This window comes from Phacochoerus africanus, chromosome X (assembly GCF_016906955.1).
Source record: "Phacochoerus africanus isolate WHEZ1 chromosome X, ROS_Pafr_v1, whole genome shotgun sequence".
In the NCBI taxonomy this organism is placed as follows: domain Eukaryota; kingdom Metazoa; phylum Chordata; class Mammalia; order Artiodactyla; family Suidae; genus Phacochoerus; species Phacochoerus africanus.
Genome location: NC_062560.1, coordinates 65718189 through 65745592, shown reverse-complemented (window position 1 = coordinate 65745592; position 27404 = coordinate 65718189). Strand labels below are relative to the sequence as shown.

The 27404-nt window shown below is 35.4% G+C and overlaps 1 protein-coding gene across 6 annotated transcripts in view; it reads left to right on the top strand.

Annotated features, from left to right (window-relative positions):
• ATRX (ATRX chromatin remodeler) overlaps positions 1-27404 on the top strand; it is a 293130-nt gene that overhangs the window by 248640 nt on the left and 17086 nt on the right. For all 6 annotated transcript variants that reach the window (XM_047765775.1, XM_047765772.1, XM_047765770.1 and 3 more), the window contains 2 exons: positions 6370-6547; positions 8383-8577. In XM_047765775.1, coding sequence (XP_047621731.1) covers positions 6370-6547; positions 8383-8577 — 373 coding nt within the window. The remainder of the gene's footprint in view (positions 1-6369; positions 6548-8382; positions 8578-27404) is intronic.

Here is a 27404-nt window from a genome sequence, read left to right as displayed (position 1 = left end):
TCATATTAAAATGAAAAGGCAAACCATAAGTTAGGAGAAACTGCTTAATACATAGATCCAAAAGTAACTCTTATCCAGAATATATAAATAATTCTTAAAAATCTGGAGGCTAGGAGTTTGCTGGTGGCTTAGTGGGGTAAGGATCTGGTGTTGTCACTGCCATGGCTTGGGTTTAGTCCCTGGCCCGAGAGCTTTCACATGCTGTGGGTGTGGCCAAAAAAATCAGGAGGCTAAACAATACCAGGATTGGCAGTTGCCATGAATTGGCATTTACCATTTGTCTACCTCTACACAGATTAAATCATGATCTGCTGCAGCTGCTGACCTTCAACACCCCCTGAGAGGAGTTGAGGGTAGAGATCAAGGATGAGGCACTCTGTACTCTAGGAAAAATTGGCAGAATAGGTCTTCACATAGTTAAATATTTTCAGGAAAAGATTTTATGGACCCAATTCTTATATTTCCTCATATCTAGAAAAGCACTGAAATCGTCATGGTGACATGTTCTCCTTGTGACCTTCATGAGACTGGCAGCAACCTTCTGCAACATGTATGCTTGATTGCATGTACCTCTCCCACTTCACCAAAATCACATATATACTGACCTTCCTCCCTACCTCTCTTTGGAGTACTTTCTCTGAGCTATCTGTATTCTGTCTCCTGGACTATAGCCTTCACTTTGCCCCAAATAAAACTTAACTCACAACTCTGACGCTGTGCATTTTTTTCACTTGACACCAGATAACCTCATTATTAGATGGGCAGAAAACCTGAAAAACAATTTACAAAAGATGATATACAAATGGCCAATAAATGTAGGAAAAAATTCTTATTTTTATTAACCATCTGAGAAATCCAGGTTTAAATTGTTTTTGACACAGTTGCAAAAGTGTTTCAGTGGGAGGAGGATAACTTTTTCAACAAATGATGCTGAAACAATGGGGTATTCATAGGTCAATAACAGACGTTAGCTAGCCTCATCGCTATTCAAAAATCAAGTCAAATGGATCATTAAATTAAAAAATATTTTTGTTCAAGAAAACATAGAAAAAAATCTTCAGAAATTAAGAGGCAAAGACCTTTTGGTCATGACACCAAAAGTATATAATCCATTAAAGAAAAAAATCAATAATTAGACAATCAAATTTTAAAACTTCTGGGAGTTCCTCATGACACAGTGGGTTAAGGATCTGACGTTATTTCTGTGGCTCTGGTTATAGCTGTGGTGCAGGTTTGATTCCTGGCCTGAGAACTTCCACATCCCATGGATGTGGCCAAAAATTTTTTTTTTAATTTTAAGCTTTTGTCTGTTTAAGTTGGCTAGTTTTGGATGCTGGGCTGACCTCTGACTAGGGTAAAGCAGTGCAGGCCTAAGAGAGTGGTGTTCAAAGCTTTGAGCATTCATCCCTGAAAGAATTTTGAAAAATTGTTTCCCTTTGTCCATGTTTAGGATGACACCTAAAGTTTTCATCTTAAGTTTAACTATTGCAAAGGATGTAATTACAGCCAAAATTCTATTGTACATGTTCTTTAAGTATACTTTTACTAAAAATTTAGAGCTACCAAAAAACCTTTTGTCTGTGAGAGACTTTGTGGAGAAGAGGAAAAGACAAGCCACAGACTTGGAGGAAATATTTGAAATTGCATATCTAACAGAGGACACATATCTAGGGTATATGAAGAATTATCTAAATGTAACAATAAGAAAAATGTTTTTCAGTTAGAAAATGATATAAGGACTTAACTCACACCTCACTGAAGGAGATCTGTGCATGGCAGATAAGCACATGAAAAGATTTCAACATTACTAGTTAACAGGGAAATGTAAATTAAAACCACAAAGGTACCACTTCATATCTATCAGAATGGCTAAAAATAAAAAATAGTAATTCTACCAAATGCTGGTGAGGTTGCAGAGAAACTGAATTTGTCTCACAATGCTGATGAGAAAGTGAAATGGCACATCCACTCTTCCTGGAAAACACTTGGTAGTGTTTTGTTGTTGTTGTTTTTTTAACTAAACAAACATGCTTAATCAAAAACCCTTCAGTCACACTCTTGAAATTTATGCCAGAGAAATGAAAACTTATTTTCACATAGAAACCCAAACACAGATGTTCATACCAGCTTTACTTGTAATAGCCAAAAACTGGAAACAACCCAAAGGCCCTTTAACATGTGAACGGATAAACAAACTGTAGTATTTCTGTATAATGGAATACTGTTCAGCAGTAAAAAGAAATGGACTAGTGGTAAGTATCCAAACAACTGGGATGAACCTCAAGGGAATTATGCTGAGTGAAAAATGCCAGTCTTAAAAGGTTACATATTATGTGATTCCATTCATATGGCATTCTTGATGTGACAAAATTATAGTGATAGAGAACAAATTAGTGGTTACCAGGGATTAGGATTAAGAGGAGAGTGTTAATACTAAGGGATAACATGTGGGAGGTGTTTTGTAGTGATGGAATAGTTCAGGTTCCTGCTTGTGGTAATGGTTACATGATTTCATAGAGCTATATGCCAAACAATAAAAAATACATATGAAAACCAGTAAATCCTAATAAGTTCTGTGCCTGAGTTCAGAGTATTGCACCAAAGAGTTTCCTGTTTTTGACAGTATAGTACTGTATAGCTATGTAAATTATTACTATTGGGGAAAGCTGGATGAAGGGTACACGGGGACTCTCTGTGCTACTGTTGCAAATTCTTGTGAACTTTAAACTATTATTATAAAGGTTATAATTTACAAAAAGGCAATTCCACATGTTGTCTAGGATCTGGAACATCTGGAATTCTCATACATTGCTGGTGGGAATATAAATTGGAATAATCATTTTGGCGAACTATTTGCTCAGCTTTAACATACCTACCCTATGACCCAGCAAGTCTACTGTTAGGTATATACCTAATAGAACTGCGTACATGTTTTTGTCAAAAAACATATACAAAAAGGTTTATAGAAGCACTATTTAAATAATAGTTCATATTTTAATTTTATTTGGTTTTGCGTGTACTTTATTTGTTTGGCCATGCCTGCTATATGTGGAAGTTCCCAAGCCAGGGATCAATTCTCTGCCACATTAGCTACCCAAGCCAATGGATTGACAACACTGAATCCTTACCTGCTGTGCCACAAGGGAACTCCTTAGTGTGTACTTCAATACTAATATTTAGTATTAAGAAAATATAATATCCTAGTTAGTTTATCTCAGTATGAACTTGTATATTCCACACGGAATAATATTAAAGATTAAGTAGTTGTAAAGTAACTCTTGATATCAATTCAGTCACTTGAATCTCTCTTTGCTTGTTTTTCTTTTGAGGGCAAAATTAAATAAGTTTGCTTCCCACTTGTATGCTTCTAAAAACCAAAATCTATGTCGTTGAGCACATCTATACCTTGTAAATAAGTACCTCTATTATTGCAAATTAGACTGCATTACAGTTATTTATATGTCTATTTTTTTTGTCTTTTTGTTGTTGTTGTTGTTGTTGTTATTGCTGTTGTTGCTATTTCTTGGGCCGCTCCCGAGGCATATGGAGGTTCCCAGGATAGGGGTTGAATCGAAGCTGTAGCCACCGGCCTATGCCAGAGCCACAGCAACGCAGGATCCGAGCCGAGTCTGCAACCTACACCACAGCTCATGGTGACGCCGGATCGTTAACCCACTGAGCAAGGGCAGGGACCGAACCTGCAACCTCATGGTTCCTAGTCGGATTCGTTAGCCACTGCGCCACGACGGGAACTCCTATATGTCTGTTTTTTTAATGGTGATCTCCTTTAGTGCAGTGACCAGATATTTTGATGATATTTTTTCATCTTTTGAATTCCCCGAGTAGATCAGTACTTGGGATTAATAGCAGTTTGATAAACATGTTTATTAAACCCATTCACCTCTTCATGAGTGGATAGATGCCAAAGAGTTTTGAAATTCTCAACTATGTTTCTTTTTTTCTTGTGTGTATTTTTTTTTAACCTATATAGTTCATGCCATTCTATATGCTTGATCCTTCTGTTGGTGTAGAATAGATCTGTAATGACTGGAGTCATTGTGGAGCAGCATTTGCCCATAAACCCTTAAATATGTCCACTAATTAAAGAAAGAACAGTTTGTTCTCTGTAACGAGTTTGTTTTATAGATTAGTATAAAGAAAATAATTATCGTAATCCCAGTGACCAGAGATAAACATTTAACATTGTATGTATGTATGTATATGTTTTATTTTTTAATGCAATTGCAATTACACTTAATAAGGCTTTATATCCTGCTTTTTTTCACATACTATTGTATATTTTTAATGGTAACATAACCTGTTGAATAGCCAGAGTGTACATCCTTCTGTGTTGTACATTTTTTTATTATTGAACTTATGTCCTTGTAAATAACATTGTGATGAATATATTTTCTTGCATTTCTGATAATTTCTGTAGTCTGTATTCCTAGACATGTGGTAGCTCCAAGTTGATATAAAACATGACTTTAGTACTACAGTTCATTTTGTATCAGGATTTTTGTTACTTATAAGCTCTTTCTCATTAGTTAAATTTTGAGCTTCTTTGCATTCTAGTTTACAATACTGTATCTGTACTAGGTGTGACATTTTAGTTACTATATTTTGTCATGAAATTATAGAAAGTACAGCTTGGTGTATAATGGCATTTTGTGATGATTGTTGAGAGCTTATTATATTCCAGGTTTTTTCTCACTCTAAGCTGCCAGCTGTAAACAAGTTATCTAGTCATCCAGTGGAATATTATGCAGCTACCAAGCATGATGTTTACCAAGAAATTTTAGGAAATGCTCATAATATGAACTGTATACACAGATTATCTTGTCTGAATAAAACAAAAAATGTATGTGCTTAGAAAAAAGAAACCTATAGAAAATATACCATGATTTGAATTGAGATTGTTTTTGGAGAGTAGGGAATTCTTTTCCTTTAAACTTGTTTATATATTTTTAAAATGTTATATAATTTTTGTAAATTAAAATTTTATTTATATCAAATTAATATATTTACATATTTTTTAAAGTTTTACAAGGCTTAAATAAAGATTAGTTTCTTGACCAACCCCTTTCTACCCATGACTTCCCCTCTCTGCAGATAATCAATTTTGGTTTCAACTCTTGGCAGTTCTGGTTATTCTTCCGTCAGTAACTCCCTAAAGTCTTATTTCATGTACTCTTTTATTCTGTTTACATATGTCTTTTCTACATTTTAAGGTGGAAGTTTACTCACATGTACCTACATACTTTTCTACATTCATTTTCCCAATACCTTTTTTCAGAATATTTGCTTAAATCAATTTGGGGTATTTTCTTTATTGTGACTATGTAAATATTCACACTTAAGTCATTTAAAATACTATGATTACTTTTCCTTTTGGTGTACATATTCATTTTTCTTGAAGTAATGGTTTTGCTTAGTTTTCTATGACTATCACTGATTCATTCTCACATTTTTCTACAAAAATATAAATTCTTGTGTTCCAATGCAGCAGGTAATCTATCAGGGTGTTTTTTTTTGTTTGTTTGTTTGTTTTTTTTCCCTTCTTGAATACATTCTTCTTAGAGCCCTCTGTCTTTTTGATCCTGTTTTAGTTAGTTACCTCAGTACTTTGCATCTTACTTTTCTCTCTCTCTTTCTTTCTTTTTTTTTTTGTCTTTTCACCTTTTCTTGAGCAGCTCCTTCAGCATATGGAGGTTCCCAGGCTAGGGTCGAATAGGAGCTGTAGCCACCAGCCTACACTGGAGCCACAGCAACACGGGATCTGAGCCACATCTGCAACCTACAACACAGCTCATGGTAACGCCGGATCCTTAACCCACTGAGTGAGGCCAGGGATCGAACCTGCAACCTCATGGTTCCTAGTCGGATTCGTTAACCACTGCACCACGCCATAAACTCCTCTCCTTATATTTATTACATTATATTATAACTGCATGTCAAGTCACCCCTACTACACTCAGCAACTTGGGCAGTGTCCTTTATTTTGTTGTACTTAGTGTGCAGAATACTACTGAACACAATATGTTTTTTTGAGTTGTGCATAAATTTTCTGTATTTACTGATAAATCTATAAATACCTTGAATACATTGTAAATATATGATTTCCATAATTATCTTTACTCCCAAATCAGACTATTTTGTTTTCCAGTACTAAGATTCTTATTGGGCATATAAATCATCAACCAAAGTCCTTAAACATGTCTTTTTTTTTTTTTTTTCAGTAAGTGAGAAATGAATTCTCTGAACTTACGATTGTTCAAAAAACTGTCTTAGAATTAATTAAAAAGTCATATGATAAGATATCTGTGAAGCACTCATTACTAAACATTCATTGTATATTTTCATTTTCAGAGGAAGATTGTTTATCATATCCACGAAAGCAGGATCTCTTGGAATTAATCTGGTAGCTGCTAATCGAGTGATTATATTTGATGCATCTTGGAATCCATCTTATGACATCCAGAGTATATTCAGAGTTTATCGCTTTGGACAAACTAAACCTGTATATGTATATAGGTTCTTAGCTCAGGTAGGTTTGTAATTTATATTCTCTTTTTCATATTGAAAGGTTGAGTGAAGCTGATAATATTTTTGGAGTTCAGAACATACTTGGATTATAAGAGAGGCAAACTAAGTTGAAAAGATCATTCCTGTTCATAAAGCAGCAAGAAGTCAATTTTGGTCTCTTATGATTTTCTGTTTTGTAGTTTGTTCAGGTCTCTAATATCAGCTTTCTCAGGTTGAGATGGATTTCCACGAGTAAACTGACTTAGCATTTTCTTGCTAGTTAAAGAAAGTTAAACATTTATAGCTCTTTGACTTAGCATGGAAAAGCCAATAACTAAATCTGATTTTCTTATAGGTGTAGAGGTCAAACAATCATTGTTTTTAGTGGCCACCAGATATTCTCTTAGTGTGAAGAATGTGGGTAAATTAGGAATAAAAAGTTAATGTATTATAATAACAAGGAATCATTACAAAAAAAGATTTAGCACTTTCTAGTCAAGAATATGAAAGTAATTTCCTTTACGTATAAACTGAGGTATTAAAAAACAAACTGAAATTTAAGGAAAATAAGTGAAATCAAAGAAGTGGATGCAGTTCAATGTACTATACAGGTTTATAATCAAGTTGCCCTTTTAACTGGTACATTTTTGGGAGCAAATACTACCTTCTCCACCTGCCTCCAAATCTGGGCTTCTCAACCAGGGACTGGATTTTATTGGTAGATCCTTGCTCATACATAAGAGTACATAATATAATTGGTAAACTACACTGTAAACCCTTTCCTGTTATTTAAATTAAGAGCTCCTTTACATTCTAGTTCAGAATACTGTATAAAATATATAATGGATATGGCATTTTAGTGATTATTTTTTTGTCCTAAAGTTATAGAAAGTAATATTTATATAATTCGTTGTGATCATTGGGAATATATTACATTGAAAATAAATTACTCTCTTGCATTCTGACATCAGTAAACCCCCTAAAATCTTTTTTTTTTCTTTTTTTGACTTTTAGGGCCATACCCACAGCATGTGGAAGTTCCTAGGCTAGGGGTCAAATCGGAGCTATAGCCACCAGCCTACATCACAGCCAGAGCAATGTGGGATCCAAGCCACATCTGCCACCTACACCACAGCTTGCGGCAATGCCGGATCCCCAACCCACTGAGCAGGGCCAGAGATCAAACCCACATCCTCATGGATACTACTCAGATTCATTTCCACTGTGCCACAATGGGAACTCCCATCCCCTCAAATCTTATTTCATGTACTCTTATTCTGTTTACCTTGGTATCTGCTTGCTTCCACCAAGTACAGAAATATATAAAGCAACACATAAATGCATATTGATCAAAAATATAGAATGATTATCAGTAGTATAGTTTTGTTTTTTGGGGTTTTTTTGTTGGGTTTTTTTTTTTTTTTTTTTTTGGTCAAGGTAAACTACTCCAAGCAAGCAGAAAATTCCTCGTGAAGAATTAATTAGCATTGCTCATAAAATTTGCCTCATAGCATTATATTACCATGAAATTTTGCTATTTCGTGTTAACGAATACTATATTTCTCCTTGATTAAGTTTCATATTTACAAAATTATTTATTTTTTAATTTATTTTTGCTTTTACTTTTAGGGCCACACCTGCAGCATATGTGAGTTCCTAGGCTAGGGGTCGAATTGGAGCTGCAGCTGCTGGCCTACACCACAACTCATGGAAACACTGGATCCCCGACCCATTGAGCGAGGCCAGGGATCAAACCCCCATTCTCATGGATACTAGTTGGATTCATTTCTGCTGTGCCACAGTGGGACCTCCAAAAACTTATTTATTTTGTGTATTGTTCCTTCTTTTTTTACAAAGGGAACCATGGAAGATAAAATTTATGATCGGCAAGTCACTAAGCAGTCACTCTCTTTTCGCGTTGTTGATCAACAGCAAGTTGAACGTCATTTCACCATGAATGAGCTTACTGAACTTTATACCTTTGAGCCAGACTTGTTAGATGACCCTAATTCAGAAAAGAAGAAGAAAAGGGATACTCCCATGCTGCCAAAGGTAAACAAACACCTTTAGGTTATTTGCTTAAAAAAATCCTAACACAGATGAAGGAAATTTTATTACTACTATGAAAGTTAGTCATCTAAGACTACATTTCAGAATTTTGCAAAGAGAATAAAATTGTATTTAAATGAGAGGTCAGTTCTCCACAAAATGCCACAAAAGATAGTGTAATATGAAATATATAATTTATGCCATATAAAAAATTCAGCCCTACAGAAAAATTTCTGAGTAGAAATCTTAAAGGAAGTAGTATGGTTCTCTTTTAATAATCTCCAGTAAAGGGCATACATAATTTTAATAATTTTATGTAAGATTTAATTGTCTTTTCCTTAACATTTTTTTGTTGTCATATTGCAAATTAAGACTCAGCAAATAGGAATTCCTGTTGTCGCTCAGTGGGTTAAGAACCCAACATAGTGTCCGTGAGGATAGACATTTGATCCTTGGCCTCGCTTGGCGCATTAAAGATCTAGCATTGCTGCAAGCTGTGGTATAAGTTGCAGATGCTGCTTGGGTTTAGCGTTGCTGTGGCTGTAGCTTAGACTGGCAGCTACAGCTCTGATTCAGCCACTAGCCCCAGGAACTTCCATATGCCATAGGTGTGGCCCTTAAAAAAAGGAGAGAGGGAAAGAAAGAAAAAAGAATCAGCAAATAAAAGTGTCTCTTACTTGATATTTTTTGCTGTCATAAACCAAGTAACCTACTTTATAGCACAGGGAACTATATCTAATCTCTTGTGATAGATCATGATGGAAGATAATAAAAGAAAAAAGGAATGTGTATATGTGTATGACTGGGTTACTTTGCTGTATAGCAGAAATTGGTACAACATTGTAACTCAACTATATTTTAATTTTTAAAAAGTATAAAAAAATAAATAAAGCAAGACCTTCACTCTTAGAAAAGGGATCTCTCATTTTATAGATGTGGAAACTTAGGATCAGAGATATTCAATGACTTGCCCAGTTTTCAGCTAATTAGTGTCAGAGCCAGTAATAATATCTGCATCTGTCTTCTGATCCATTCTTCCTGAATAAAACATTGATATAGAAATTTAATATGGTATATATAATTTTGACCTTTTTGAACATGAGAGAAAACCATATGTTCTCTGATCTAAATAAAGAATTTATATATTTAAACCTATTCTAGTTATCTAAAATGTCATTTTGGGGGAGTTGTTGGGGGAGGTTTTTTTTCTGTTGTCTTGGTTTGAAATTTAAGCACTTAATGTTCCATGTAGCTGTTAAAGAGAATTGGGAAAGCAGCTACCAGGTTACAGTGTCACTTTACCAAAGTCACTTTAGTCATTTGTTTAAAAAATAAACTTAAAATATCTTATTTCTTCATATAGTTGGACACATTTGATTAAAGCAAAAGATGATAGGAATAAATACATTTCTAATGTTAATGTAAATCAGTGATATCGCCAGTAAACTTTCAGTGTACATATATCAGTTAAAGTAACATTAAGCATTTGGGGAAATTTTTAAAATGTCCTTTGTCTGTAAGCAAATATTTTGTTTTTCTAATCAGTATACTTTTCTTCCATTTAGAGTTCACTGATAGAACATTTAGGAAAGAATTTTTGTGACAGTGTATCAGATCCCTTTGACAGTGGCTTAGCTGCATTAGTGTTAAGATTTACCATTTTTGTAATACTTTTAAAAAAGAATCAATTCCATTTCCATGTTATGAAATATTAAAATTGATAGTGATTTGGCTTCCTTTCTTAATTATTATAGAATGTGAGTAGGAGTCTTGAATAGTCTTTGGAAAATTTTCTGCACACAAGATTTGTTTTTATATTTCAATATTGATATTTCTGATTGTAGGAAATCTTTAATTTGATAAACTACTGATTTTTTGCTGATTTTGAAGTGTATTGTTAGGGTATATTAAGAACAAGACATTGTCCAAACTTTAAAGAAGATTTTAAAAATCCAGCTGGAAAGAAGTGTGATTTAATTGTTACAGGATTCTGGAAAGAAAAGATCTGTTTTATAATTTGGCACTCGTCAAATGTGTCATGTTTTTTCATTTACTTTACTTACTATATTTTGGTTTTGGTGCTATGTCCTTTACCCAAGTAAAAAAGGAAAAGGAGGAGTTCCCGTCATGGCTCAGCAGTTAGTGAACCCAACTAGCATCCATGAAGATGTGGGTTCGATCCCTGGCCTCGCTCAGTGGGTTAAGGATCCAGGGTTGCTGTGAGTTGTAGTGTACGTCAAAGACGTGGCTCGGATCTGGCGGTTGCTGTGGCTGTAGCATAGGCCGGCAGCTACAGCTCCAATTGGACCCCTAGCCTCAGAACCTCCATATGCTATGAGTGCTGCCCTAAAAAGACAAAAAGACCAAAAAAAAAAAAAAAAGGAATATTGAATGCTACTTTAATGCACAGTGCTTCAACTCTCTCACAGCACTTCCCAAGAGGAAAGTAATAGTTACTAATTTCTTACTAAGTTTCATACTTTTTTTTTTTTTGATTTATTCTAGGGCTGCACCCGGGGCACGTGGAGGTTCCCAGGTTAGGGGTCTAGTCGGAGCTGCAGCCGCTGGTGTACATCAGAGCCACAGCAACGTGGGATCCGAGCCATGTCTGTGACCTACACCACAGCTCACAGCAACGCTGGATCCTTAACCCACTGAGCGAGGCCAGGGATTGAACCCGCCACCTCATGGTTCCTAGTCGGATTCGTTAACCACTGAGCCACGACAGGAACTCCCTAAAGGTTTTATACTCTGTGTGAAAACAATTTGTTAGATTATGTTCTTTAATCTAGCAGTAACTGAAAAGCTGATAGTGCTGTTTTCATGAGGAAATTAAGGCTTGGAGAGTTTATGTAACTCATCCAAGTTTACATACCTAATTCGTGGTGAAGCTGGGCTTGAAAACAAGTCTGCCTAACTCAAAAGTATGTCTTCTTAATCATTACACTTTATTGCTCCCAAATGGAGATCAGAAAGTTAATTCTAGGTACAGGAAACAAGGCAGAGGACCAAACTGACTGATATTTAAAATGCTTTATTTTAAATAAAACTGGATTTTAAAATATAGAATGTTTTCACAGTCAGTACCATTGTGTGATATAACTGTTGTTAAGATTGTATAATATAACCAGTTTAGACAATGGCTTCTGAAGTTGTAAATTCCTCAAATTTATAGAACGCTTTAAAGTTTACAGAGGCCTTTCTCATACATATTCATTATCTCAGGAAACTGAAGTTTAGAAAGTTAGTGATTACCCAAGGGTACATGACCAATAAGTGTTAGAGCTAGTACTTGAACACATTAGTTTTCAAATTGTATTCCAGGGAGCTCCAGGAAATTTGCAGAGGTGACCCAGGGCTTCTGTGTTGCTGAGCAGTAGGGAAAGGCCAGACAGGCAGTACTTTTCAGAGTCTCTTTTACCTCTTTTATGATTTGGGCTGTGACATAGTATTTCATTTAAGTAGAGGATTTTTTTAGTTTTAAAAAAACTTTAAATATATTTTTAAAACCCTATGATATGATGATGCCTTACTATCATAGTAACTAAGAACTGTCAGGGATCTAAAAGAAAATACAATAGGATGTATATGAGATTTACCTGAAGGAGGTGATAGTCCACTGGGGATAAAAAAGTAATATTCTTAAAAAGAATGAAGTGGTAATGTGACTAGTACTGAATGGATTTGCTATAGTATATAGTTAAAATGCGGTGTATGGAACATTAAATTACAATTTTAATGGAAACTATCAAACTGATCCATAAATGATGGCTAGTATTTAATTGGATTAGGTAGGAGTGAGGTATGAATGTAGGGTGAAACACTTTAAAGAAACGGAAAGGTAAGAATTCAAGTACTAGGGAGTTCCCTCTGTAGCTCAACAGTTAACAACCCAACTAGGATTCATGAGGATGCGGGTTTGATGCCTGGCCTTGCTCAGTGGGTTAGGATCCGGCATTGTCGTGAGCTCTGTTGAGTGTCACAGACGCGGCTTGGATCCCCAGTTGCTGTGGCTGTGACATAGGCCGGCAGCTGTAGCTCTGATTACTTCCATATCCCGCAGGTGCCGCTCTAAAAAAATAAAATAAAATAAAATAAAATAAAATTTAAAAAGCAAAAAAAAAAGTTTTTGGATACTAGATTCAAAGTATGATGAAGAAATTGGCCAGGTGATGAGTTAAAATTGGATAGGTAAGGCAGAGCCAGCTTGTGGAGCTATTAAAAGTAAATGTAGGCATTTGGATTTAAAATGGTATCTACTATTAGTTCATGAATGGGGCTCTTGTATGAGAAATGCGGGCTTTTGGAAAATTCATCTGGCATTAAAGTGCAGGATAAGGACAAATAAAAGGGTGATGATTGTGGAGTGTAAGAGAAATTTCAAGTAAATGAATGATGGAACTCAATCACTGACGATAGACTGTAGCTTTTAATTCATAGGCAGTGGAAAAAAAAACTTAAACCTAAATAATTAAGCTTATTTATTCATTCACTGGTTTAAAACTTTGCAGGTACCTGCAGTGTGCCAGTCATGCTAGTTACTAAGGACATATTGATAAATAAGACTAGATTCCTGCTCCCAGGAAGCCTACAGTCTAATAAGCATACCTTAAGCAAGTATAAATAAAATAAAAATTATGGGTTCTATAATAGAAATATGTATAGGTACCCTGTACAGTAAGGAATATTCAGTTCCTTTTTGGAAAAGTTGGGGATGGGGAGTTGCTATTAGGAGGACTTGAACTGATGCTGAAAATAGACATGGTAGTTGTTTGCATTGCTATGAAGGCAAAAGATGAAGGCTCTTTAAGGGGAGAAGCAGAAAAAATGAAACACATGTATAAAACAGCATGGCAAGTTTCAGGAGCCTCAGGTAGTTAAAAATAATTAATGGAGTATAAAGAGGTAGTGGTGTAGAGTAAGGGTTGGCATGGGAAGAGGTGAGAGAAAAGACTGGAAAGGTAGATAAGAATCAGATCATAGAAGTTAGAGAGTCTCTACCAACTTACATTCCCACCAACATTTTAGGAGAGTTCCCTTTTTCTCCACATGCTCTTCAGCATTTATTGTTCATAGACTTTCGATGATCATTCTGACCAGTGTGAGGTGGTACCTCATAGTAGTTTTGATTTGCTTTTCTCTAATAATTAACAGTGTTGAGCATCTTTTCATGTGTTTTTTTGGCCATTGTATGTCTTCTTTGGAGAAATGTCTATTTAGGTCTTCTGTCCAGTTTTTGGTTGGGTTGTTTGGTTTTTTTGATGTTGAGCTGCAAGAACTGTTTGTGTATTTTGGAGATTAATCCCTTGTTGATTGCTTCATTTGCAAATACTTTATCCCATTCTATGAGTTGTCTTTTTTTTTTTTTTTTCCAATGGCCACACTCGCAGCATAGTGAAGTTCCTGGACCAGAAATTTAATCCAGGCTGCAATTGGGGCAGGGTTGGATCCTTTAACCCACTGTGCCGGGCCAAGGATCAAACCCACACCTCCACAGTGATCTGAGCCAGGCAGTCAGATTCTTAACCTGCTGTGCCACACAGCAGGAACTCCTCCTGTCTTTTTGTTTCGATTATGATTTCCTTTGCCATACAAAAGCTTTTAAGCATAATTAGGTCCCATTTGTTTGTTTATTTTTTATTGACATTACTCTGGGAGGTGGATCTGCAAAGATATTGCTTTGGTTTATGTCAAAGAATGTTCTGGCTGTGTTTTCCTCTAAGAGTTTTATAGTATCCAGTCTTATATTTAAGTCTTTAATCCATTTTGAGTTTCATTTATGGTGTTAGAGAATGTTCTAATTTCATTCTTTTACATGTAGCTGTCCGGTTTTCTCAGCACCACTTATTGAAGAGACTGTCTTTTCTCCATTGTATATTCTTGCCTCCTTTGTCATAGATTAATTGACCATAGGTGCATGAAAATGTAAATTGGTACAACCACTATGGAAAACAGTATGAAGTTTCCTTAAAAAACTAAAAGTAGAACTACCGTATGATCCAGAAGTCCCACTCCTGTGCATATATCCAGAGAACACCATAATTTGAAAAGATACATGCACCCCAGTGTCCACTGCAGCACAATTTACAATAGCCAAGACATGGAAGCAAGCTAGATGTCTATCAACAGAGGAATGGATAAAGAAGATATCGTACATATATACAGCCTTTAAAAAAAAATGAAATAATGCCATTTGCAGAACATGGATGGACCTAGAGATTATCATCATGCTGAGTGAAGTAAGTCAGACAGAGAAAGACAAATATCATATGATATCACTTGTATGTGGAATTCTAAAAAATGGTACAAATGAACTTATTTACAAAATAGAAGCAGACTCAGACTTCAGAAACAAACTAATGGTTACTAAAGGGGAAGAGTGCAGGGGGAGAAATAGATTAGGAGTTTGGGATTAACATATACACACTACTATGTATAAAATAGATAATCAACAAAGACCTACTATATAGCACAGGGAACTCTACTCAATCTTCTTTTTTTTTTTTTTTTTTTTTTAAGACCAAACCCATTTGAAAGTTCCCAGGCTAAGGGTTGAATTGGAGCTGTAGCTGCCGGCATACACCACAGCCACAGCAATGCCAGATCCAAGCCACATCTGCGACCTACACCACAGCTTATGGCAACACTGAATCCTTAACCCCTGAGCAGGGCCAGGAATCGAACCTGCATCCTCATGGATGGTAGTCGGGTTCATTACCACCGAGCCACAATGGGAACTCTTTAGTCAGTATTTTGTAATAACCTCTATGGAAAAAGAATCCGAAAAAGAGTGGATAAATGTATACGTTTAACTAAATCACTTTGCTGTATACCTGAAACTAACACAGCATTGTAAATCAACTATACTCCAATATAAAATAAAAAATAAATAAATAATACAAAAAAGTTAGAGCATTTGTACATTGTGTTATAGGCTGTGGTATCTATTTAATGATTCTAAACAAAAGACCATTTCACCTTAGAAAAACTACTTTGGGTATCAATGTGCAGGATGGATTGAAGGAAAGAAAATGTATCTTAAGATGCTTGTTAGGATGCTATTAAAATGATCCAGATGAGAGGGGTAATACAGGCCTGAAGGTGGAAGCAATGGGGATAGAGAAGTACTATGCATGATATAGGTACTCAATAAAGTTAATTTTGTTCCCTGGGCTTATATTTAGAATTTCGTTTAACTTTTCCCACTACTGTTTGGTTTTCATTTCCTTTAATGGGATTTTGAAAATTAGTCCTCTCTGAAATGGGTACAAGTAGGTGTTTTTTTTTTTTTTTTTATTTGTAGTGAGGGATTTCTTGGTGTTTGAACTGACTCTTTAAAGACATTTTAAGGTTGGTTCATACTGGTAGAGTACAATTGTAAACACCTGCCTTTTTATACATATTTTTTAAGACGAAAGACCGCTAAAAATGATACATTTTCATTTTCCCCCACAAATTGCTAGTATCTAAGTAATGGTTAATTTGCATGCTTTTTTGAGTTAGTTTTTCTTTGTCCTTTGATAGTTCTGAAAGTGTTCATTTTTAACTTACTTGATGGGTGATGATTATATCTTTTTGCCTCATCACTTCCTCTTTAAGTCATTATTATAAAACTCCTCTTCCTATATTTCTCTTCTTTACGTTCTTTTATTTCTTCACTTTCTAATTAGATTTATTCTCTCAGATTTAATTATTAACCATTTGACTTATTCTTCTCTTTTTATCTCTGAAGTTCTTTAAAGAAGTCTATTCTTTGCTCCTTTTCTTTCACCCGTAGTGAATAAAACAGTGCTGACACCTTTCTGTGGCTTTTTTTTTTTTTTTGCCTTTTCCAGGGCTGCTCTCGCAGCACATGGAGGTTCCCAGGCTAGAAGTCCAATTGGAGCTGTAGCCATCGGCCTACGCCAGAGCCACAGCAACGCGGGATCCGAGCCGCGTCTGCGACCTACACCACAGCTCACGGCAACGCCGGATCCTTAACCCACTGAGCAAGGCCAGGGACTGACCCTTCAATCTCATGGTTCCTAGTCGGCTTCTTTAACGACTGAGCCACGACAGGAACTCCTTGTGGCCTTTTTTGAAATTCTAGTCACCTCTATAGTGATGTTTAATTGGATTTTTTAATTGTTCCATTTTGATGCACATATCATTAAAAATCAGTGTTAGATTTGACTTACTTTGCAAGCAGTAAAATTGAAATGTAACAGGTATGTAAAAGGAAGGGAATTAGAGCTTTAATACATGGCTCCAGTTCTATATCAAATCAGCTATTTTAGCTCTGTTCACCACCTCACCCCATAAATTACGTTCTTTTAAATCCCCTCATTAGTTTCTTGCTATTGTTGGTGCTGCTGCTTTTTCTTTTTTGAAATATAATGGTCTTGTAGTTCTGTGCAAGCATTTTTTAGATATATTGATTTTTAAGTTCTGAATTATGTCTACCAAGTGTCTATGCATTTCTTCAATTGTTCAGGGTAATAATGTTCCTCAGACATATTGAAACTTCAAAATGATCTAATCGTATAAATAGTTTAATACAAGTTTCCAGTGATAAAGATTTGTTAACTGGTTTTTAATGGTTTTTTAAATGTTAAAGTAATATCTGATCTCTGTTAATGCTTATGTAAATTATGTTAGGGGAAAGTACCTCTTCTGGTAATAAATTTATGAATTATACAGATATCAGAGATGAGAATCTTGGCCAAGGTCTTAAGTAGGTATACAGCCTAAGCTCTGTATCCTTTATTTAAAAAAATGAGAAAATTGTAAAACTAGCATAGAAATTCTTTTTGTGATTTTCTTTTCCAGTGTTTACTACCTATGTCTTTTTAAATGTGAACTGCATGTTGACAATTATAGGGAGACCAGAATGGGGATTTAAAGTACCCAAAGCGAGGGTTCGCTTCTTCCACCATGATATTGTGTACAGTTTTTTTCCCTTTGTCTTAGTCCTTTATTCAAGTTTTAATACCTCACTGAACAGAGATGTTATTGTACAGTTTTTCAGCCAGCAGATTGCAATATAAGGTTTTATCTTAGTCATTCTTAACACTAGAAGGAAATATACTTCATTAAAATAATTTGATGTGAAATAAAAAAGAGATAATGAACCTGTTTCAAGAACTTGCATGCATTTACTTTTGAAAATAAAAGTTTGAAAGGACCCATTTAATTGTAGGGCAAATGTTAACCTATAGTGTATTAACCACATGGTGGCACATGAGCCCAAATTTTGTTGACATGTACCTCTAAGGAGCCATGCTCATAATTGAATACTCATAAGCATATATGAGGTTTGATGTCATTGTCTATGTCTCTGCCTCTTTTATCACAGTTCAGTATGTTTATTATTTAATAAAAAAAAGTTCTTATATTGTTTCTACATTTGTATTCACTGGCATGAAAATGATTATTATTCATTTGAATAAGAACAGACTACCAATAATCATAATAAACTCTTGAAAAATTGTTTTAATTCAGCCATTTCTTTGTAGATTGTAACGTTTCCCATTCAGTGTTTTCTGGGATGGTTGACCAAGTAAAAAGAGCAAATGCTTTAAGCCCTTTCCTTTCACAAGTAATCTGCCAATCACCCTTTTTAGGGTGGAATTTTTAGTCAAGCCATGTAAGCTTTCCAAGCCTTGCTTCCCTTAAGAAGATAAGAAAATAATTGTACCTACCTCACAGAAGAAATAATCCATTTAAAGCACACTGCCTAGTACATAATAAGTGCTCAAATGTTAGCTGCCATTTTTGCTTCCACAGTTATTATTATTGCCGTTATACTTGGTTCATTTCTCTGAAACCAGTATGGAATTAAGTTTTTTGAATTTCAGAGGAGTCATATGAGGTCCTGATCCTTAAAAGATTAAGCTTGACATATGACAGATCAGTAGAAGACTAAAAACATTTAGAGACCAGAAGCAGTAATCTCAGCTATAAACCGCAGATCAGTAGAAGACTAAAAACATTTAGAGGAGTTCCCGTCGTGGTGCAGTGGTTAACGAATCCGACTAGGAACCATGAGGTTGCGGGTTCAATCCCTGCCCTTGCTCAGTGGGTTAATGATCCGGCGTTGCCGTGAGCTGTGGTGTAGGTTGCAGACGCGGCTCGGATCCCGCGTTGCTGTGGCTCTGGCGTAGGCCGGTGGCTATGGCTCCGATTTGACCCCTAGCCTGGAAACCTCCATATGCTGCAGGGGCGGCCCAAGAAATAGCAAAAAGACAAAAAAAACAAAAAAACAAAAAACATTTAGAGACCAGAAGCAGTAATCTCAGCTAAACCATAGAAGAGGTAGGTATTTGAGGCTTTAACTCTCCCAAAGATCAATTATAATCAAGAGGAGGGAATATGATAATATTTAGTTACTAGATATTGATCATCACTTCCAATGATGTTAGCATGTATTTGACTACAAACTATTATTCCTAATATTCAAAGATTTTTCCCCTTAATACATACAACTTTAGAAGAATTGTCTACCTTATAGCCAGCTGTGATAACCAGTAATTTTAAAAACTGAATGAGTGCTTCTAGCATCCTTTCACAAGGATGTTAAATACGTGTTAATAGACTTAGCATGCTTTTAAATAGTGCTGAATTGTATCATACTTTGATTGTATTACCTTATAACACAAGAAAAACTAAGGGGCCAAAGTCAACAAGTATTTTAGGGAAACCGTCTGGGTTAAAGAGATCATGGTACCAATGATGCCCTTGAATGGCAGTCTCTGTAACAGCTTGTAAATGGCAAGCTGTTTTACAAATCATTGCTAATGGAAACATCAACATATATGAGGCATCTTACTGCAGAGTTGGGGGTAGAAGGTGAGCTTGCGGGGGTGGGGGGGTGGTTTTGGGTTAGATTTCAGAAAGTGTCTCCTTTTGAAGCACTAGGAATACCTACTACTGTGGATCATGGAAATTCTGAAGTTTAATAACCTATAAGAGAAAACAATCTGAAGAAAAATATATATAACTGAATCACTTTGTTGTATACCTGAAACTAACACAACATTGTATATCCACTATACCCCAATTAAAAAAATAAAATACCAGGTTTATATTTAGTAAATGCTCATTGAATATATATGCATTAAGTGATAGAAACTTTTTTGGACTTACAGATAAAATGTAGACCTGTTCTTTCTAGATTCTATGGTTCTTACTAGCCTATGTGGGCAGGGATTTTATCAGTGTATCTTCATCACTGTATCCCAAGCACCTGGCATAATACCTAGCACATAGCATGTATTCAGTGAAAGTGTGACAATGAACAAATACATTTTTGTCCTAAAATTGCAAGCTAAGGCAATGGTTAACATTCCTTGTACTAGCCTGCATCAGAATCACCTGACAGCTTGATAAAAATGTAGATTCTTGGCTTCATTCAAGACCTACCATATCAGTTTCTGGGAATGGGTCCTGGGAATCTGTATTTTTAACAAGGTCCACTGCTGTTGTGTGTACAAGGTATGTAGGAGTATGATCCACCTTTAAAATTATTATCAGCTAAACCTTTGAATTAATAAGAATAATGAACAGTTGCTTAGGTTTATTGAGTGCTTTGTATGCTAGGTACTATATTAGAAGCTTTACTACCATTGAATTATTTAATCCTTATAACCACCTTATGAAGCCAGTAGCATTTATTTCTAGGTGATGAAATTATGACAGAGAGAAGTGGTATCACCTGCATTTGATCTCAGTCCAATGACTCCAGAGCCCATAGTCTTTAACCAAAACACTCTGCTGTGCTGACATTATTACGTTGTGTGAATAAACTTGTGAAAATAGTAAATTGAAGCACTCTCCTTTGATAGGACTTCACACTTTTTTCTTTTTTTATATCCAGCTTTCTTTTCCATTGAGATATAATTGATATATAACATTATATTAATTTCAGAATGAACTTCTTTGCAGAACAGATACTGACTCACAGACTTTGAAAAACTTATGGTTTCCAAAGACAGTTCGGGGGGTGGGGGGATGCACTGGGGTTGTGGGATGGAAATCCTATAAAATTGTATTGTAATGATCATTGTACAACTGTAAATGTAATAAATTCACTGAGTAATAAAAAATAAAATTAAAAAAGAATTAACAGATATAAAATACTTAAAATAGGAAAAACATATTTCAGATGTATAACATAATGATTTGATATATGTATATATTGCAGAATGATTGTAATAAGTCTAGTTAATATCACCACACATAGTTATAATTTTTTCCATAATTATAACTTTTTTTGATGAGAACCTTAAGATCTGCTCTTTTAGCAACTTTCAGATATATACAGTGTTATTAACTATAACCAACATGCTGTGCTCATTATTCACCAGAACTTACACATAACCGCAAGTTTGTACCCTGGGACAAACATCTCCCCATTTCACATACACACCCCAACTCCTGGTACCCATTACTCTACTCTCTGTTTCTATAATTTTAGCTTTTTTAGATTCCACATGTAAGTGAGATAATATGGTGTTTATCTTCCTCAGTATGATTTATTTCACTTAGCATAATTCCCTCAAGGTCTGTCCATTTTGTTACAAATGGCAAATTTCCTCCCCTTTTTAAGGGGGTGGGCTGCACCCAGGGAATGTGGATGTTCCCAGGCCAGGGATCATACTCAAGCCATAGCAGCGATAACAGCAGGTCCTTAACCTACTGTGCCGCCAGGAAACTCTGGAATTTCCTTTTTTATGGCTCAATATTATTCCACTGTGTGTATATACCACATTTTTAATCCGTTCATCCATGGTAGGACACTTAGGTTATTTCCATGTCTTGGCTGTTGTAAATAATGCTGCATTGAACATGAAAATGCAGATATCCTTTTGAGTTGGTGTTTTTATTTCCTTTGGATAAATACCCAGAAGAGAAATTACTGGATCATATGATAGTACTATTTTTAGTCTTTTGAGGAAGCTCCATACTGTTTCCCATATTGGCTGCACCAATTTACATTCCCACCAAACAGTGCACAAAGGTTCCCTTTTCTCCACTTTCTTCTTTAAAAAAAAGAAAAAAAAAACACTTTCTTCTTAAAAAAAAAAAAAACCTCAGTGAATTTTATTATGTCTATAGTTATACGACCATCATTACAACATAATTTTACAACATTTCTATCCCAAACCCCCAGCCCATCCCTCCCCCACAAACTCTCTCCTTTGGTAAACATAAGTTTTTCAAAGTCTATGACTCAGGTTCTATTTTGCAAAGAAGTTGATTGTATCCGTTTTTTTAGATTTCACATATAAGTGATAGCATATGATGTTTGTGTCACACGGATTAATTTAGCATGATAATTTCTAGGTCTGTTCATGATGCTGCAAATGCTAATATTTCATTTCTTTTTATGGCTGAGTAATATTTCATTGTGTATATGTACCACGTCTTCTTTAGCTACTCCTCTGTTGATAGACATTTAGGTTGCTTCCAAGTCTTCCATGTACAATACCATATTGTATATAGTGTTGCAATGAACATAGGGGTACATACATCTTTTCAAGTTTTGGTTTTCTTTGGATAGATAGATGCCCAGGAGTGGGATTGCTGGATCATATGATAATTCTATTTTTAGTTTTTTGAGGAATCTCCATACTGTTTTCCTTAGTGGTTGCACCAATTTACACTCCCACCAAGTGTAAAAGGTTCTCTTTTCTCCACACCCTCTAGGCATTTATTGTTTGTAGACGTTTTGATGATGGCTATTCTGGCTGGTGTCAGGTGGTACCTCATAGTAGTTTTGATTTGCATTTTTCTAATAATTAGTAATGTTGAACATTTTTTCATGTGTTTTTGGCCATCCGTATGTCTTCTTTGGAGAATTGTCCATTTAGATCTGCCCCCCCCTTTTTTTTCTAGGGCCACACACAGCATATGGAAGTTCCCAGGCTGTAGCTGGAGTTCCCAGGCTGTAACTTGGAGCTGTAGCAGCCGGCCTACACCACAGCCACAGAAAGTTGAGATCTGAGCCACGTTTGTGACCTACATACACCACAGCTCATGGCAACACCAGAGTGAAGCCAGGGTTCAAACCTGAGAACTCATGGATAATAGATTCGTTTGTCCTGCCCATTTCTTAATGGGGTTGTTTGTTTTCTGGTATTAAGCTGCAGGAGGTGTTTATATATTTTGGAGATTAATCCCTTGTCAATCACTTCTTTTACAAATATTTTCTCCCATTTTGTAGGTTAGCTTTTTGTTTAGGGTTTCCTTTGCTGTGGAAAAACTTTTAAGTTTAATTAAGTCCTGTTTATTTAAAATAAATTTTTTAATTTTTTTTTTGTGTGTGTTGTTTTTTGTCTTTTCAGGGCCCTACATGGCGGCATATGGAGGTTCCCAGGCTAGGGGTTGAATTGGAACTGCAGCTGCTGGCCTACATTACAGCCACAGCAGCATAGGATCCAAGGTGCATCTGCAACCCTTGCCACAGCTCAGAGCAATACCAGATCCTTAACCTACTGAGCAAGGCCAGGGATCGAACCCATGTACTCATGGATAGTAGTCTGGTTCATTAACCACTGAGCCACAACAGGAACTCCCCATATGTTTATTTTTGTTTTAGTTGTCATTACTCTAGGAGGTGGATCTGAGAAGATAATGCTGTGGTTCATGTCAGAGAATATTTAGCCTATATTTTCCTCTAAGAGTTTTATTGTATCCAGTCTTATGTTTAGGTCTTTAATCCATTTTGAGTTTATTTTTGTGTATGGTGTTGAGTATTCTAACTTCATTCTTTTACATGTAGCTGTCCAGTTTTCCCAGCACCACTTACTGTGAAGGAAATGTCTTTTTTCCATTTTATTGTTTTGCCTCCTTTGTAATAGATTAGTTGATGTTAGGTGTGTGAGTTTAATTCTAGGCTCTCTATCCTGTTCCACTGATTTTTATTTCCATTTTTGTACCAGTACCATACTATTCTGATGACTATAGCTTTGTAGTATAGTCGGAAGACAGGGCACCTAATTCCTCAAGCTCCATTTTTCTTTTTCAGGATGTCTTTGGCTATTCTGGGTCTTTTGTGCTTCCAAACAAACTTTAAAATATTTTATTCTAGTTCTGGGAAAAATGCCATTGGTAATTTGATAGGGATTGCATTGAATCTGTAGGTTGCCTTGGGTAGTATAGTCATTTTGACAATATTGATTTTTCCAATCCAAGAGCATGGTATGTCTTTCCATCTGTTTGTGTCATCTTTGATTTCTTTCATCAGTGTCTTATAGTTTTCAGAGTACAGGTCTTTTGTCTCTTTAGGTAGGTTTACTCCTAGCTATTTTATTCTTTTTGATGCAATGGTAAATGGGATTGTTTTGCTAATATCTCTTTCTGATCTTTCATTGCTATTATATAGAAATATAGTTGATTTCTGTGTATTAATTTTGTATCCTGTGATTTTGCCAAATTCGTGGATGAGCTCTAACAGTTTTCTGGTAGAGTCTTTAGGATTCTCTAGGTATAGTATGATGTCATCTGCAAATAGTGATATTTTTACTTCTTCCTTTCCAATTTGGATTCTTTTTATTTCTTTTTCTTCTCTGATTGCTATGGCCAGGACTTCCAAAACTATGTTGAATAGTAGTAGCAAGAGCAGACATCCTTGTCTTGTTCCTACCTTAGTGGGAATTCTTTCAGCTTTTTACTATTGAGAATGGTGTTAGCTGTGGGTTTGCCATATATGGCCTTTATCATGTTGAGGTAGGTTCCCTCTCTGCCCACTTGCTGGAGGGTCTTTATCAGAAATGAGTGTTGGGTTTTGTCAAAAGCTTTTTCTGCATCTATTGAAAGGATCATAAGGTTTCTATTCTTCAGTTTGTTAATGTGGTGTATCACTGATTGATTTGCGGATATTGAAAAATCCTTGCATCCCTGGGATAAATCCCACTTGATCATGGTATACAATCCTTTTAATGTATTGCAGGTTTCAGTTTGCTAGTATTTTGTTGAGGAATTTTGCATCTATGTTCATTAGTGCTATTGGCCTGTAATTTTCTCTTTTTTGTATGTGGTATCTTTGATTTTGGTATCAGGTTGATGGTGGCCTCATAGAATGAGTTTGGAAGTGTTCCATCCTCTGCAGTTTTTTGGAATAGTTTCAGAAGTATAGGTGTTAAGTCTTCTCTAAATGTTTGATAGAATTCTATTGCGAAGCCATCTGGTCCTGGACTTTTGTTTGTTGGAAGTTTTTAAATTACAGTTTCAATTTCAGTACTTGTGATTGGTCCATCTGTCTTTTCTATTTCATCTTGGTTTAGTCTTGGTAGATTGTACTTTTCTAAGAATTTGTCCATTTCTTTTAGGTTGTCCATTTTATTGGCATATAGTTGCTTGTAGTAATCTCTTATAATCCTTTGTAGTTCTGTTATGTCCATTGTAACTTCTCCTTTTTCATTTCTAATTTTATTGAGTACTCTTTTTTTTTTAATGAGTATGGCTATGGGTTTATCAATTTCGTTTATCTTTTCAAAGAACCAGCTTTTAGTTTCATTGATCTTTTCTATGGTTTTCTTTGTTTCTATTTCTTTTATTTCTGCTCTGATCGTTATGATTTCTTTCCTTCTGCTAACTTTGGGTTTTGTCTATCTTCTCTCTCTAGTTGCTCTAAGTGTAAAGTTTGGTTGTTTATTGAGATTTTTTTGTTTCCTGAGGTAGGCTTGTATTTCTATAAACTTCCCTCTTAGAACTGCTTTTGCTGCATCCCATAAGTTTTAGAGTGTTGTGTTTTGTTTTCATTTGCTTTTAGGTGTTTTTTAATTTCCTCTTTGCTTTCTTCAATGATCCATTGGTTTTCTAGTAGCATGTTGTTTAGTTTTCACTTGTTTGTGTTGTTTGCAGTTTTTTTCTTGTTGATTTCCAGACCTATAGCTTTGTAGTCAGATATGATTTCAATTTCCTTAAATTTGCCAAGGCTTGATTTGTGGCCCAGATGTGTTCTATCCTAGAGAATGTTCCGTGTGCACTTAAGAAGAATGTGTATTCTGCTACTTTTGGATGGAATGTCCTATAAATATCTATTAAGTCCATCAAGTCGAATGCATCATTCAAGGCCTTTGTTTCCTTGTTGGTTTTCTATCTGCATGATCTGTCCATTGCTGTAAGTGGGGTGTTAAAGTCCCTCACTATGATTGTGTTATTGTCAATTTCTCCTTTTAAGGTTGTGAGCAGTTGCCTTATGTATTGATGTGATCCTAAGTTGAGTGCATATATATATTTACAGTTGTTATATCTTCCTTTTGGATTGATCCTTTGATCATTATGTAATGTCCTTCTTTTTCTCTTATAATATTCTTTATTTTAAGGTCTATTTTGTCTGATATGAGTATTACTACTCCAGCTTTCTTTAGATTTCCACTTGCATGGAATATTTTCTTCCATCCTCTCACTTTCAATTTGTATGGGTCTTTTGAAGACAGCATATATATGGGTCTTATTTTTTAATCCATTCAGCCTCTATGTCTTTTAGTTGGGGCGTTTAGTCCATTTATGTTTAAGGTAATTATTGATATGTATGTTCTTATTGGCGTTTTACTAATTGTTTTGGATTTGTTTTTTTGGTATTTTTTCTCCTCTCTCCTCTTGTTCTCGTCTCTTCTGGTTTGATGACTATCTTTAGTGTTGTGTTTGGATTGCTTTTTCTTATTTGTGTGTATGTCTATTGTAGATTTTTGGTTTGCAGTTACCATGAAGTTTTGATATAGGAGTCTATATATATATACAAGATTGTTTTAAGTTGTTGGTCTCTTAGTTGCAAGTGCATCTCCAGTATCCTGCATTGGTACTGTCTTCATGATTTCTGGTTTTGGTAGCATATTTGTGTGTGGATGATCTCCTATCTTTACTCTATGTATGCCTTTACCAGTGAGCCTTATCATTTGTAATATTTTTGTTTCTAGTTGTGGCATTTTCCACCTAGAGAAGTTCCTTTAGTGTTTGTTGTAAAGCTGATTTAGTGTTGCTGAATTCTCTTAGCTTTTGCTTGTCTGTAAAGCTTTTGATGTCTCCTTCAAATTTGAATGAGAGCCTTTCTTGGTAGAGTAATCCTGTTCAGAGGTTTTTTCCTTTCATCACTTTTAAGTATATTGTGCCACTCCCTTCTAGCCTGAAGTTTTTTTGCTGGAAAATCAGCCTATAATCTTATAGGGGTTTCCTCATATGTTATTTGTTCCTTTTTCCTGACTGCTTTCAATATTTTCTCTTCGTCTTTAATTTTGGTCAGTTTGATTAATATGTGTCTTGGGGTGTTTATTCCTCTTTGGGTTTATTTTATATGGTACTCATTATTCTTCCTGGATTTAAGTGACTGATTCCTTCCCCGTGTTATGAAGGTTTTCAGCAGTTATCTCTTCAGATATTTTCTCTGGCCCTTTCTATTTCTCTTCTCCTTCTGGCACCCTATAATATGGATGTTGGTGAGTTTAATGTCCTGGAGTTCTCTTATACTGTTTTCATTTTTTTTCAATTTTTCTTGTCTTTCCTATTCCACATCATTGATTTCCACCATCTGTCTTCCACCTCACTTATTCATTCTTCTGCCTCCTCTATTCTACTATTGGTTCCTTCTAGTGAATCTTTTATTTCAGTTATTGTATTTTTGTATCTCTGCTTGCTTAATCTTTAAATCTTATATTTCTTTTGTTCAGTGTTTCTTTTAATTTATCAATCTTTGCCCCTAGTTTATTTCCAATATCTTGAATCATCTTTACTATCATTAGTCTAAAGTCTTTTACTTGGAGGTTGGCAATCTCCAGATCACTTATCTGTTTTTCTGGGGTTTTTCCTTGTTCCCTTATCTCAGTCATAATTCTTTGCCTTTTCATTTT